Source organism: Stenella coeruleoalba (genome assembly GCF_951394435.1).
Source record: "Stenella coeruleoalba genome assembly, chromosome: 5".
Taxonomy (NCBI): Eukaryota; Metazoa; Chordata; class Mammalia; order Artiodactyla; family Delphinidae; genus Stenella; species Stenella coeruleoalba.
The window spans coordinates 14,338,277-14,353,338 of record NC_137150.1 but is presented as its reverse complement, the minus strand read 5'-3'; the positions used below and the strand labels follow the sequence as shown (position 1 = coordinate 14,353,338).

Genomic DNA, 15,062 nt, shown 5'->3' with positions numbered 1-15,062 from the left:
GAAAACAAGAAGTAAAATTGTCACTGTTTGCAGATGACATGATACTATACATAGAGAATCCTAAAGATGCTACCAGAAAACTACTAGAGCTAATCAATGAATTTGGTAAAGTAGCAGGATACAAAATTAATGCACAGAAATCTCTGGCATTCCTAAACACTAATGATGAAAAATCTGAAAGAGAAATTAAGGAAACACTCCCATTTACCACTGCAACAAAGAGAATAAAATACCTAGTAATAAACCTACCTAAGGAGACAAAAGACCTGTACGCAGAAAACTATAAGACACTGGTGAAAGAAATTAAAGATGGTACAAACAGATGGAGAGATATACCATGTTCTTGGATTGGAAGAATCAACATTGTGAAAATGACTCTACTACCCAAAGCAATCTACAGATGCAATGCAATCCCTGTCAAACTACCAATGGCATTTTTCACAGGACTAGAACAAAACATTTCACAATTTGTATAGAAACACAAAAGACCCCCAATAGCCAAAGCGATCTTGAGAAAGAGAAACGGAGCTGGAGGAATCAGGCTCCCTGACTACAAAGCTATAGTAATCAAGACAGTGTGGTACTGGCACAAAACCAGAAATATAGATCAATGGAACAGGACAGAAAGGCCAGAGATAAACCCACACACATAAGGTCACCTTATCTTTGATAAAGGAGGCAAGAATATACAATGGAGAATGGACAGCTTCTTCAAGAAATGGTGCTGGGAAAACTGGACAGCTACAGGTAAAAGAATGAAATCAGAACACTCCTTAACACCATATACAAAAATAAACTCAAAATGGATTAAAGACTAAACGTAAGGCAAGACACTATAAAACTCTTAGAGGAAGACATAGGCAGAACACTCCATGATATCAATCTCAGCAAGATCCTTTTTGATCCACCTCCTAGAGAAACGGAAATAAAAACAAAAATAAACAAAGGGACCTAATGCAACTTAAAAGCTTTTGCACAGCAAAGGAAACCATAAACAAGGCGAAAAGACTTCCCTCAGAATGGGAGTAATATTTGGAAATGAAGCAACTGACAAAGATTTAATCTCCAAAATATACAAGCAGCTCATGCAGCTCAATATCAAAAAAACAAACGACCCAATCCAAAAATCGGCAGAAGACCTAAATAGACATTTCTCCAAAGAAGATACACAGATCGCCAACAGACACATGAAAGAATGCTCAACATCACTAATCAGTAGAGAAATGCAAATCAAAACTACAATGAGGGGGCTTCCCTGGTGGCGCAGTGGTTGAGAGTCCGCCTGCCGATGCAGGGGACACGGGTTTGTGCCCCGGTCCGGGAGGATCCCACATGCCGCGGAGCAGCTGGACCCGTGAGCCATGGCCACTGAGCCTGCGCGTCCGGAGCCTGTGCTCCGCAACGGGAGAGGCCACAACAGTGAGAGGCCCGCGTACAGCAAATTAAAAAAAAAAAAACAAAACTACAATGAGGTATCACCTCACACCAGTCAGCATGGCCATCATCAAAAAATCTACAAACAATAAAGGCTGGAGAGGGTGTGGAGAAAAGGGAACCCTCTTGCAGTGTTGGTGGGAATGTAAATTGATACAGCCACTATGGAGAACAGTATGGAGATTCCTTAAAATCTAAAAATCGAACTATCATAATACCCAGCAATCCCACTCCTGGCATATACCCTGAGAAAACCATAATTCAAAAGGGTCATGTACCACAATGTTCATTGCAGCTCTATTTACAATAGCCAGGAAATGGAAGCAACATAAGTGTCCATTGACAGATGAATGGATAAAGAAGATATGGCACATGTATATAATGGAATATTACTCAGCCATAAAAAGAAATGAAACTCAGTTATTTGTAGTGAGGTGGATGGATCTAGAGACTGTCATACAGAGTGAAGTAAGTCAGATAGAGAAAAACAAATTCTGTATGCTAACACAATCTATATGGAATCTAAAAAAAAAATGGTTCTGAAGAACCCAGGGGCAGGACAGGAATCAAGATGCAGACATAGAGAATGGACTGCAGGACATGGGGAGGGGGAAGGGTAAGCTGGGATGAAGTGGGAGAGTGGCATGGACATATATTCACTAACAAATGTAAAATAGATAGCTAGTGGGAAGCAGCTGCATAGCACAGGGAGATCAGCTCAGTGCTTTGTGTCCACCTAGCGGGGTGGGATTGGGAGGATAGGAGGGAGATGCACGGGGGAGGGGATATGGGGATATATGTATACGTATAGCTGATTCACTTTGTTATACAGCACAAACTAACACTCCATTGTAAAGCAATTATATTCTAATAAAGATGTTTAAAAAAAAAAGAACCTGCTGTATAAAAAAATAAAGAAATAAAATTTAAAACAAACAAAAAAGACTAATAGCCAAGCTATGTGAATAGTAGAGTTGCAAAAGGACTACCTGTTTACTGGTAGTTGGATAAACATTTGCCCCAAAACCTGTTTTGGACACTTGTGTAAACTTTTCAGGTGAAGAAAAAATATAAAACCTACAAGTTTACTAATTTGAAATAAGTTTTGAGAGTCTAGTCTGAATTTACACAGATTACCTGAGGTTAAAGTAGAGGCTCGTCTCAAAGATCCTGTTTAGCTCTGCCAATTCCAAAATAGATAGAATTTGACTGAAAATGTAGAATTAAAAAATTTTAAAAAGACACTTTGAAATAAAACTTAGTATTATGGAAATTAATTGAGTTAAGTGAAGATAACCTTGGAGTTGGATGAATGAAATAAGCAACGGATAATTTTTTTGCATGCTGTCATATTTGGTATTACTTTTAATTTAAGAGGAATAACAACCTTTACTGTACCTGACGAGGGGTTCTTTCTGATTTACTCCTACACCATTCCCAGTCTGAAAGGTCTGGTTTGTGACTCTCTTCATGAGAAAGTCTTCTTTCTGGCCCTTCCAAAAGGGTGGTTTCATCATATTTAATATCACCTTCTTTTTTTTCAGAGAGCAGTGGATCAACATCCTTTTCATTGTGGGAATCCTGTTTAGCATCTATAATATCAGTGTTTGTGCATTTGTTGATGCCTTTTAGCGTGGAGCTGTCCAGAGAGGGCGTGGTGCTGATTTCCACCTTTATGGCATTGAATACATTATGAGAGTCTCTCTGAGAGTCTTTTGTAGTTTTGCACTCATAGTTCATGGGATTGTGATAGGATGTTGAATTTTCATCATCATCATAGTAATCTTCATGTGCTATTTTATAAATTCCATAACTTCGTTGAAATGATAGATTGAATTCAAAGCATCTCCTCTTGGCTATGTAAAAACAAAAACAAAATTCCATGATTAGGAAGATAGATATAAACAGTGCTTGGATATACAAAATGAGTAAAAATAGGAAAGTGAATTCAACCTGATTAGTTGAATTATCTTCGTTTACTTCTTGTCAATTATGCAAAGCAACTGTGCCTCACAAATTCAACCATCTTATCACTCTGGGCCTAACTGTTCTCACTTACACAATGGAAGGCTTGAAATACATACAACCCCAGAACACTGAAGTCTTTAAAGAAATTTTATGTAAAATATTGATCCATAAATTAGAATAGTCTCATATCCACTCAGTTTTAGTTTTAGCTCTATCAGTCTACCAATTATCTCTACATTTCTTTATTTGGGGATAAAATACATTGTTTATAAACTTTATTTTGCTACAACTTAATTATTAAAAAGCTCTTAATATTACTTGAGCTATTCTGCTGGCAATACCAACAACGATATAACTGCTTTAAATATTTTGATGTATATCATTCCTGACATTTATATGTTTATAAATGCATACAGTAAAAATTAGATAATGCTATAATACAGTTTTTAAACTTTTAAAAATAATATGTACATTTCTGAATAAATTTGAAATGAATTTTAAAGAAGAGTATATAGACATATTTCTGTGAACTGAAGCACTTTACAACATGTATATACCTGATTAACTACAAGAGCAGTTTCGCAGGAACACATAAAACTTTCCATGGTTTAAATTAGGTGAAATATGATGGTATCTTACATATAGCACTGCTATTTGGTGAATACTGTATAAAGTCTTAGTAGAATAACACATGAGAATGTGACAGAAGTGATACAATTGTTGTATGTGAACGTCATTAAATACTAGATAATTTTTGTGTATTAAGAATGAAGCTATATCAAGATGGTAGACAAAATGCAATGTAATGTTTTGATTTTCATCTTTCAAACATGGCTCATTTCAAAACTTTTTTTCTACTTGGATAGTTCTGTGTTTTATTAGCACACATTTAGCTATCCTTGGTGGAAAAATTTATTAAAAACTATAAAATTTCTATGAGAACAGGTAAAATTTGATTCATTTTACAATACAACCTCATGTCATTCATATGCTGATTCTATTACTGAAATAGTCTCAGAACTGAAGATTTACAAACCAATTCTGCTGACTGAAAGAGAATTTATAGGTATCACTCATTATTTGAGCCAAAACATTCATTGAGCCAAGATACAAACAAAAATTTCTATTCAAAGAAAATGGAAAAGTAGAAACAGATGTTAACATTATACACTATTTCATTTACAGTACTACTTAACTTTTTCTAGTAATATAGTCCAGTAAAATTAAATTAGAATTTTTAAGTTACTTTAATAGTGTGAAAGCTGAAGTAATTAAAAGGACGTTTTAGTTATTGTTGGGTTTCCTTTTTCTCTAAAAAAAAGTTATAAAGTGACAAGTGGTCAATTCAAGGATATTAAGCAAATAAAAACTGTCAAAATCCCAACTTTATCATATAAATGGATATCTATGGCTATATATTTTATTATCTGTGTATTATAACTATGAAATATATAAAGCAAAAGTGAGTAAGGTTTTTAAAGAACTGTGCAGAATGTGTCGGTGGAGAATCTCCTTCCACATCACTGGGTGCAAGAAGCAGTCTGAGGTAGGCTATGAGAAGGAAGTGTGATTGAGAAACATACAGTGGGGAACTAGAGCATTCCAGGGACAGTTATGCACAAAGGTCATGACATTTAACAAAACAACAACCCTACATAATAAAAGGCATATTGGTTCTATTTTGCATTTGAGAAAACTGAGGCTTATAGAAGAAACCTACCTAAGATTACTTACCTGGTAAAGAGATTTTAATTTAAAGCTGATTCCAGAATTGAAGTCATTAACCTCTATGTGAAATTGCTTTACTGCTAATCAGATCCATGAAATATGTTAATGGAAGCAGAATGTCCCTGATGTGCTATCTTTGAGTTAAGGGAAGTACATTAATTATGAAATGTAACCAATAGAAACATTTCTTGTTATTGACTTTTCCTTAACACTAGAGGTAAATTCTGACTAACCAATGAAGGTAATAGGCTATAACAACAAAACAGAGTTGACAACATTTGACTAGTAACTTACAAGAAACTTAGAAGAATAGAGTCAGGGTCTTTTGAAGTCTATAGTACACTTATGAAAAATAAGTATAATGTTACATTTGCTCTGAAAAGCAAAACCCTGAATAAGGCATGAAATAGCTCTAGTCTTCTGCTTTTAATCACATCTTACTAATGACAATTTTAGACATAAGTAATTATATCAGCTTATAAATATACATAATTCTTCAGAGTAACATGTCAGCAGATAATTTGACTTTGTCAAAAAACAGAAGCTGAAAATCTGATTTTTATAGAAAATATTTTATTTTAACTGTTTATTTAATTTAAAAAAGAACGCATCATGTCATGCAAACCAAATGGGTCTGAAAGCCATATCCAATCCATATGTCTACCACCTGAGACCTCTGTGTTAAAACCAGCTTTTTTTAAACAACTTTTGTTTTGAGACACTAGTAATACAGATTATTGTTGAAAACAGGAGAGAACTATTATTTCTGGAAATTATTTTCCATTACTGACATTCATATTCTGGCTGCATGTCTCTCAGTATCCATACAGTGAAGCTGAGATGTAGAATTATGCTTACATCACCAAAATGAACCTACGGTAAATATGAGTTAGGAAAAAATATTTTCCTTTTCTTGCTTCTGGAGTTCCCAGCAAAAGAATGTAAAAGGGGGATATTAATTTGTTAAGGAGAAAAAGCTTAAATGTGACACTGGAGCCATCAAAGTACTATAACTACATAGAATCAAAGTACTATAACTGATCAAGCACCTGCCCACCAGAGGATGAGCCATCTTTGGAGTTTCAAAATTCTGTTTTTGTGTCATCCTAGCAATAGGAAAATTTATGGTGGGTCCTCAGACAAGGAAAGTACATCATTCTTATAATTTTCCTGTGGCAGAGCCTAGGATCAAGTGAGAGAGTGCCATGGACATATATTCACTACCAAATGTAAAATAGCTAGCTAGTGGGAAGCAGCCACAGCACAGGGAGATCAGCTCAGTGCTTTGTGACCACCTAGAAGGGTGGGATAGGGAGGGTGGGAGGGAGACGCAAGAGGGAGGAGATATGGGGATATATGTATATGTATAGCTGATTCACTTTGTTATAAAGCAGAAACTAACACACCATTGTAAAGCAATTATACCCCAATAAAGATGTAAAAAAAAAAAAAAAAAGAGAATGGAGCCATTTTAAACTAACGTTTCTCACAACATTTTATTTTCGAAGCCACGCCTCTCTAAGCTCACATTTCAACACCTTCCCTGAAATTTTAAAATGAATACAAATAAGGGCAACGATAATTTTAGAGGAAAAATATTATTTTGATCTTGAAAGGCATGGTTCTAATTTCAAACATGAGATATTAGCAGGATTATTGATTCTGCTAGTCTGCTGTAGTTTCTTCTATTTTGTGCAGTATAAGACAGAAGTGCTTCCTAGACCATTTATAGTGATAGATCTGTTGCATTGCTTTGTTTTCAGCTCTGATAAAGGTGCCCTTCAGTTCTTAAAAGTGACTGCCCTAAACTCTTCTTGTCTCTCTCACAATTTTAAATACTATAAGATGGGGTTAGTTCATTAATTTAGTGACAAAATATTAATGTTTGATAGAATGGTAGAACTTTCAGGCTTGTAAGTGATTTTTACATGTTCTGTGTTCTTCTATGTGGTTCAAAAAGATTTATTATTAATTTTCTGTGTCACTGTTGCTCTGGATATTAATATCCAAAAGCACATAATTATTACAAGTTCCATGGCTATTTTATTTTAAGGGCATAGATGAATTTGGCATCTATTAACAATAAAACTTCATGGCATCCTTAACACTAAAAAAATCTTCTGGTCATTTGAAAATTATCTAGACATTAAATGTCATGAATACATGGAAAATGACCAGTTCATGACTATTTAATGTTTATAAAATAAACCTGTTGAAGAACTGATTGCAGAATATTCTTTAATAGTCTCCAGTTTTCATAGCCCTAAAATAGTCTAAGATGGACTGTTTTTATTTATTCTTTCTTCTCTGTTAAAGAATAATATACTTGCTTATTCTGAGCAAAGGACAATTAATGGAACAGTTAATTCAGCATACACTAATGCAGTCTTAGATTTATTAAATGGTAGAACATCCTATCTTTTGTCTGGAATGACAAAAACATATCCTTTTCCTTATGGAAGAGTCAAAATATACAGGTCATTCTTCAACTTTTCCTGTTCTCAGAATAGGAACAATTACACTCCAGTGAGTTTTATAATTGACCGCACTCTTGGTCTAGAGGTACTCTTTAGAACATAGTTGTTGTTTTTTTTTTTTGGTTTGTTTGTTTGTTTTAAGTAACTGGCATGGCTAGATTCATACATGAACATACATTGACAAACTCTGCCACCTTTGTCCTTTTTTGAAATTATAGGTGTTTGTGGGGTTGTTTTGTGTATATATGTATGTTTTCTAAAAGCAGAGGCAAACACTTAAAATTTGTTTTGGAACTGTTTTTAGTCACTCCTATTGCTTACTCTGAAAACTTTCCAAAACCCTGGAAGAATATAAGCAGCAAACTAAAGAAAATGCTTTTCTTTACTGTTCCACTCAGCAATAATGAACTTTAATATAATGAGTTTTTAACTTTTCAAAGATGCAGACTTCTCATACGTAGATTTGGGAGGGGGAGTTATTTTCTACTCTAGGCTAAGACCTATGGTAGATATAACACCTAAAGGCCTTTGTTGACTTCATGCTGGTTTGAATAAATTCTCTTCTTTTCTTACCTAAAATAATTATTCAATGTACAAGCAGTTCACAGAGCTGTTTTAAACTTGCCTCATTTAAAACTTACTCCAATATTGTGCTAACACTTGTTTCACATTATAATTTCTTCCATTTACCACTTCATTTGTCCTTGGACTCTTCATCCCCTACTAAGGCAACTCTCTCAACAGACCACCTTTCTGTATTTGACCATATGCATATTGTTCCCAACCTCTGCACTGTTCAGGACTTACGTTTTTTCCCATCAGACGTCACTGCATATGTGTTCTGCTTGCAGTTGATGATGCAGCCACAGGGCAAGTGTGTCCAGTGTTTGGACAAGACAAACACTGGAGTTACAGCGGTGGCCAGGAGGGTTAGCAGAAAGCTGAGCGTCTCAAAGGGAAGGCTCTGAAACCCCACGACGTGCTGGACCACCATGTGGATCTGCAAAAGCAGAGAGCTTCAGACCTATCCTAGGATAACATTTTCCATTTTGCCAAGCCTTTCCCTCAAGCATGCTGCCCCAGCTCCCTCCTCCAGGGCCCTTTCCTGTCTGAGAGCCAGAAGCTCTATTCCTGGGCTGGCATCCTCAGTTTGGGTGATGGACTGGGAATCCTTGGGAGGAGGCCCGCTGCTCCAGACTGCACAGGCTTTGAGGGTTTCCACTCTTGACAGCCTGGTCTGTGCTAGCTGCCAGCTCAAGTTTCCACTAGGGAAACACAGTCACAATACAGAAAATGCTATCCCAGAAAACAGGCAAGCATGTGTGAAACCTGTACCTGGTACTCCAGATGTCCTTTGTCACATCCCTGGCCCCTCACCTCTGCCAGGTTATGCTTGTCACACTAGGGCACCACCTGCCACCTCTCAGCTGGGCTCTTTCCTGGAGGCTTGAACAAAAGCCTGTTTTCTCTACTTTCTGCTGTCTCTACTCCTGACCACGCCTCTCCTGTCTCCCTGCTGGGGATGGGCGGTGTCCTTACTAGGGAGGAATGGAGCAGAGAGAAGGGCATGACAGAGGATTGGGGGCAAAAACCCTCTTTACTGAATACTCCCAGATATCGCTACGAGAGAAAAGGACACCCTTGATCATGAGAGATCTCAGAAAACTAAGTCTCTCGCGCCTGAAAGCGCTCCCCATACTCCTCCCCAGTTTTTTCTTTTTTTTTTTTTTTTTTGGCACGCGGGCCTCTCACTGCTGTGGCCCCTCCCGTTCCGGAGCACAGGCTCCGGACGCGCAGGGACCGGGGCACGAATCCGCACCCCCCGCACTGGCAGGCGGACTCCCAACCACTGCTCCACCAGGGAAGCCCCTCCTCCCCAGTTTTGAACCGAGAAGCACTTAGCAGCAAAGGCTTCGCGGCTGCTAGTCCTACCCATGAACTGCCTTCCTCCAAGTGCTTCTCTAAAACCAAGTGAGATACATTCGTAAGCGGACTTAATGCACGTCTCTGGGTGACCCTCCAAACCGGGGAGGGTGGTCTCAACACGCACTCATACTGCCTGGCACACCCCCCCGCGCGCTGTGAGCAACCGCACTTTTACCATCATGGGTAGCCAAAGGGTGACTTTTGTCATCGCTAAGATCAAAGAAAAGCGCTTCTGCGCTACGCTCACGGTGAAGCTCCTGGTGCCATAGAGAGTCCCCCGGTCCTCACGCCTGCAGGCTCCAGCCACAGCGGTAGCACCGCGCCCCGGCCCCAGCCCTGCCCTCGCGGGCAGACCCGGTCCAAACACGGTGTCCGAGCTCGGGGAGCATCCTCCCGAGCACCGCAGGGCCGGGCCCGGAGCATCATCTGGGGACGGGGAAAGCATTCTCCCCCGCGTTGAAGGGGTCCCTGGAGTGGAAGCTCCGCGGGAAATCTCCTGGTAGTTGGCGTGGAGTCTTGGTGGCTCCTCCGAACACAGCAACTGGTGAGTGAGGGGGACCGAGAGGCCGGCGAGGAGTCCGAAGGCCGAAGTGTACACAGCGAAAAGTAGCAGCACGTAGGAGCTGGAGCAGTCGGCCAGGCAGCCCCAAGGCGTGCGTACAAAGGCGCCCCAGCCGCACAGAGGAAGCGCGGAGAGCAGCAGACTGGCTGCCCACACCGTCAGCGCCACGCCGAGCACCTGGCCGGATCTTCTGGAGGCTGCCTGGCTCCCCACAGCCCTGTGCATCGTGTAAAAGTTGTAGGAGACTAAGAGAGTCGCCTTCAAGTTGCTCGAGAGGCCCTGGCATAAATATAGTAAGGCAGAGGTGGTGCACAGAGACTGGAAGTAGTCAGAGACCTCATTTGGCCACTGCAAAAACATGAAGATGGTCACCGACAAGACGCTCATGAGATCATCCCCAGACCAGGAAGCCACAAGCATGGACACAACAGTTCTGTTCCGCGTTTTCATTAGGGAAACTAGTGAATAAATGCTGCCTGCCAGGGCTGCGAGAGTCATTAAGCATGTCAGGCAAAAAAGATATATATTCACGGTTCCTGGCGGATTTAAAAGATCTGTCGAATTATGATTTTCTTTCCACAGGCTAGAGTCATTTGTTGATAAGTTACTGAGAAATACAGACATTATCCTTGGTCAATATTTAATTTCTTTTTCAATGAGTCTATAAATATTCTCAAAATTAAGCATGGCTGTTAGTTGCAAATCAGATCTCATTATCTCCTACCAAGTTTCCCTCAAGATGTTCACCAGTCAGTCCCGGCAGAAAATGGACAACTCTCCTTTAGATCTGACTCAACCCATATTTTAAAATTGGGTTCCACTTAAAGCAGCAATAAGAAACTTTTCAACATTTCAATTAAAAACAGACAAACCAAAAACTCCCTCCTGAAACCAGCACGTTTCAGGCATGAAAGCAAAACCTCCTCAAGTAGATTGAAAAACAATGATGTGTGGGTCCTTTCGGGTCCTTCTTATGGAGCAAAGCAGCTTTGGCTTGAGGTAATCAAACTCTATTCAGTTTTTAAGAGCAGTAAAATGATGCATTTGGTTCCAGAGCTGGATTCAAAGGCAGAGAGCTTTTCAGGCAGTTTTCAGCTTTGCCGGTTCAGAGACAGAGAGACAGAGAGAAAATGAGAGAGAGAGTGAGTCACTGAGCACAGCTCCCCATCGGAACCGCTGTGTTCTTCAATCAGCCTGTGATCCTCAGAGCTGCAGGAAGGAGGAGTCAGCTCCAAGCAGGAGAGAAGCAGGAACAAAAGGGAGGGGAGTCCAGTGTGTGAGCGAAATGATGTACATCTCCTCAGCCTGCCTTATTCGGAGCAAGAGACAATGTTTTTGCTAAGCCTTCCCCTTCGGTTTTGACATATAAAACTAACCCAAATACTTGCTCAGGCTTGATGTGAATGACAGATAACCGCTTTGAGAGTCCAAGCTACTCTACTAAGGGGCTGCTTTTACTCTTATCTAGACCTCTCTGTTCCATAATCCACTGCAGGAAGAATATCATCAATGCCATTTTTAAGAAAATAGGAGGTACCAGCTTTGTTTGTTTTAAAAATATGTATTGTACTTACTAATAAGAATGTCATTATGGTCCTCACCACACTAAAGATTTTGCAGAATCTTTGGGTGGAGCCGTTCTAACTTTAGCCATGTAACTATTTTATGTCAATGTCATAAAGCAAGCAAGCTTCCATTTGAATAAATAATATTTCTAGTTGTTAAAGTCAGATGGCATTATATAGGGAGTAAAAAGGAAGTTATCTCACAAAAACATTTTTAACCAGAGTATTGGGGTGTTTTGTACAACAATTGAGTCTCTGAACTCATTTTTTAAACTAATTAATTAATTAATTAACATCTTTATTGGGGTATAATTGCTTTACAATGGTGTGTTAGTTTCTGCTTTATAACAAAGTGAATCAGCTATACATATACATATATCCCCATATCTCCTTCCTCTTGTGTCTCCCTCCCACCTCGTTGGTTTCGCAAGATGAGTGGTTTAGCAAAGAAGTAACAGACTGCAATAGTTCTGGTCAAGCATTTCCCAGGATGCTTTGGGGGTAGTATTCCTCCTCAGCTCAGCATCATGACCTGAGGGCTGTCTTTCCACACACAGTGCTGGAGTCTGAAGGAAAGCAGGGAAAGGGAAAGGAGAACATTCATTTGGTAATGGTCTAAGTACATGGAAGTGGCAATAGAACTCTGAACATTCCTTTCATTTTAGAGGTAACTGAAGCTACATTTTGAACCTGAATCTGTTCAAGGGAAAAGTAATTGTATTAGTCATTGCCAGCCATCACCTTCAATAAACAGTGGGCCCTTCACTTATCTTGACATATTTGTTTGATTTCCCCTTCACTCAGCCACCTGTGACAGCTAGCGCAGCACTCTGGCTCTTCCTACTGATAGTAATAGACCTTGCAGCGTAGTGTGATTAAGAAGGCTCTGGGTTACCTTTCCATATGGTATTTAACCCTGGAGTTTTAGTGGGGTTGGACAATACATATCACATTGTTCAAATGCAATGAGTGGAAATAAATAACGGCTGTCACAATACCACTTGAGGCTTGGGGACATTCCTTCTGTCATTACCATCATCTCTGGGTTTTCTATTAAATATATTTTTGAAAAGGGACAGGACACCTAACCACCATGCTGCCCTTGTCTCTACGATATGACAGAAGGGGCAAGAGTGTTAGTACATTTCCAAAGGTTGGTGGTGGAATTGCAGCCAGCAGGGAGCTAGGAGAGAAATCTGAATTTGATTCCAAACTGTGCTACTGCTGTCTGTGTAAACTTGGGCAAAAATTCTTATACTTTCTCTGGGTATCTGTTTCCACATCTGTAAAATAAGGGGACTTGACTGGATTATTTTTAGGTCCTTTCAAGTTCTAAAATTGAATGATATAATTTTTAAATAGTTCAGGTTAACTTTATCTTAATTTTCTTTTCTGCCTACTTCACAATAATCAATATTGAATTGATGCTTGGGTTCTCCATGCTTTCTCTTTCCCTGCTGTGATGACATGGAGGCTCTTGTCAATATGAAGAAGATATAAGATTCAAGCAGCCTGGAATGTTAGGCCAACTGAAGGATCATGGCTGCCCTGGAGGGCTGTGAGAACCTATAGTAAGTTTTGTATGAGTAACAAGTAAAGTTTGTTGTGTAAGTCACTGTGTTTTGGGGGTTGATTGTTATTGGATGGTAACTCAGCTCATCCTAATACGGTTAGGTATAGAGTTGCCCCAACAGTTAGTAAGTGGTAGAGCCAGTTTTTAAAATTGTAGCCTGGCTTTGCATTCTTAATCACAACACACACACATTTTCTAATTGCCCCCTCTTAGCATCTCATGATTGGGAACACTTCCAAGGAATGTTGACAATTATAAAGTTTTGTTTCTGTTTTTCTTTCTCAGAAAGCATGTTTGAAATATCTCATTTCTCAAAGTTGTAGTTTATAAACAACCTTTTACCAAACTTTATGTTTTATAATATATATTATATATATATATACATACATTGTGTATATATATAATAAATATGTATATTATACATGAGTTTTTTGAAAGTTGTAAGCCTTCCCCTTAGCCATAATCTCATTTTCTTTGCAATATCCTCCTGAGCTAAAAAAAAAAAAAAAAAAAAAAGAATCACCCTAAATGCCTTTCAAGTAACCAGGGTAACATTTAGGAGTCTGGGGAGAAAGATTTCTAAGAAGCCCCTTTGTGCCTTAGATTTACTCAGTTCTTGTGAATTAGCCTTGCTCCTCTTGTCTCATTTATGATAAATCTTTAAATCTTCAATTATTGAAAATCCTGTCTGCAAATTACTTAATAATGCAAATTTAAATTGATTTAAATTGACATTATGATTACACCAGAACAGGTTAAGTGAAGATGTTATTTATTGTCCCACTGCTGCTTTGGTTACTTTGAAACATATAGCATTAGAGACTATAAAACAACCTAGAGAGAATTTCATGGAAAAAATTTTGTTAGGCTTTTAGTTTACGAAGTCCTTGATGTGATTGTACCTTTGCAAAGAACTGCAGGCAACTCATTTTTCTAAAAGTCTACATTATATCTGAAAATCCTCAAAAAGTAGGAAACAGCATAAAAAATTCTGGCTGAATATGGTTAAATAACATCCTTAGCAATGCAGAGCTTTGGCAATAAAAAAGTAACCACAGAATCAGATGGAAACATTTAGTCTTGTATTATGAAAATTAAAAAAAAAGACATCACAGATAAACTTAATCATGAAGATATAACATTTCTTTGTTTCTAAAAATATAGGATGTAACCAAAACATTTTAAAGGACTGGCCCAGGTTAAGACTCTTACTAACTTATCATCAAAGCTCCAATGCATATGCATACATATACATAATATGTAAAGTCTAGAATTTATGAATGTAAATATATATGTAAATATATAATACACATATAAATTTATAACGTATGTGAATATATATATGTAAAATACAGATTGTATTAAACATATGCATACTCTGCTTTAGCTGATAGTTTCCAAAAAAAGTCACTAGCAATTTGGTGTCATAGGAGAGCCCAAATGCTGTGATTTATTTTCTTCTTTTTCAAAGTCTCATCAGAAATGTACAATATTTAAAACTGTCTAATAACTTTGAATAAGGACACAATTTAACTTGGCGCCAAGTCAGAGAGACTAACTTCATATATACATGAATGTGTATATATGTTAATGTAGAACAGTTACAGAGAGAAATAGGTTTACCGTTAATGGTCACTCTTTTTATTCATTCTGGGCAAAGATCTTGACCATGGTAGTTCTGAAGGTCCACCTAGTCATATAATAAAGATTATATCTGGAGGAGAGTTTTAATATAGAGCGGTGGGAAGCATTGAGTGGACTGAGAATGACTGAATCCATTCCATAGAATAAAAATATAAATAATATATAGTTATTCTAACCATAATTAT

At 38.2% G+C, this 15,062-nt stretch overlaps 1 protein-coding gene across 1 annotated transcript in view; it reads right to left on the bottom strand.

Moving 5' to 3' along the window:
• Positions 1-10,719, bottom strand: part of GPR149 (G protein-coupled receptor 149) — a gene marked incomplete at its 5' end in the record, with an annotated part of 70,918 nt that extends 60,199 nt beyond the window's left edge. Inside the window, 3 exons of the mRNA XM_079922669.1 lie at positions 2,833-3,290; positions 8,415-8,607; positions 9,709-10,719. Of these exons, the coding sequence (XP_079778795.1) occupies positions 2,833-3,290; positions 8,415-8,607; positions 9,709-10,719 (1,662 nt within the window). The remainder of the gene's footprint in view (positions 1-2,832; positions 3,291-8,414; positions 8,608-9,708) is intronic.
• Positions 10,720-15,062: the final 4,343 nt, after the last annotated feature.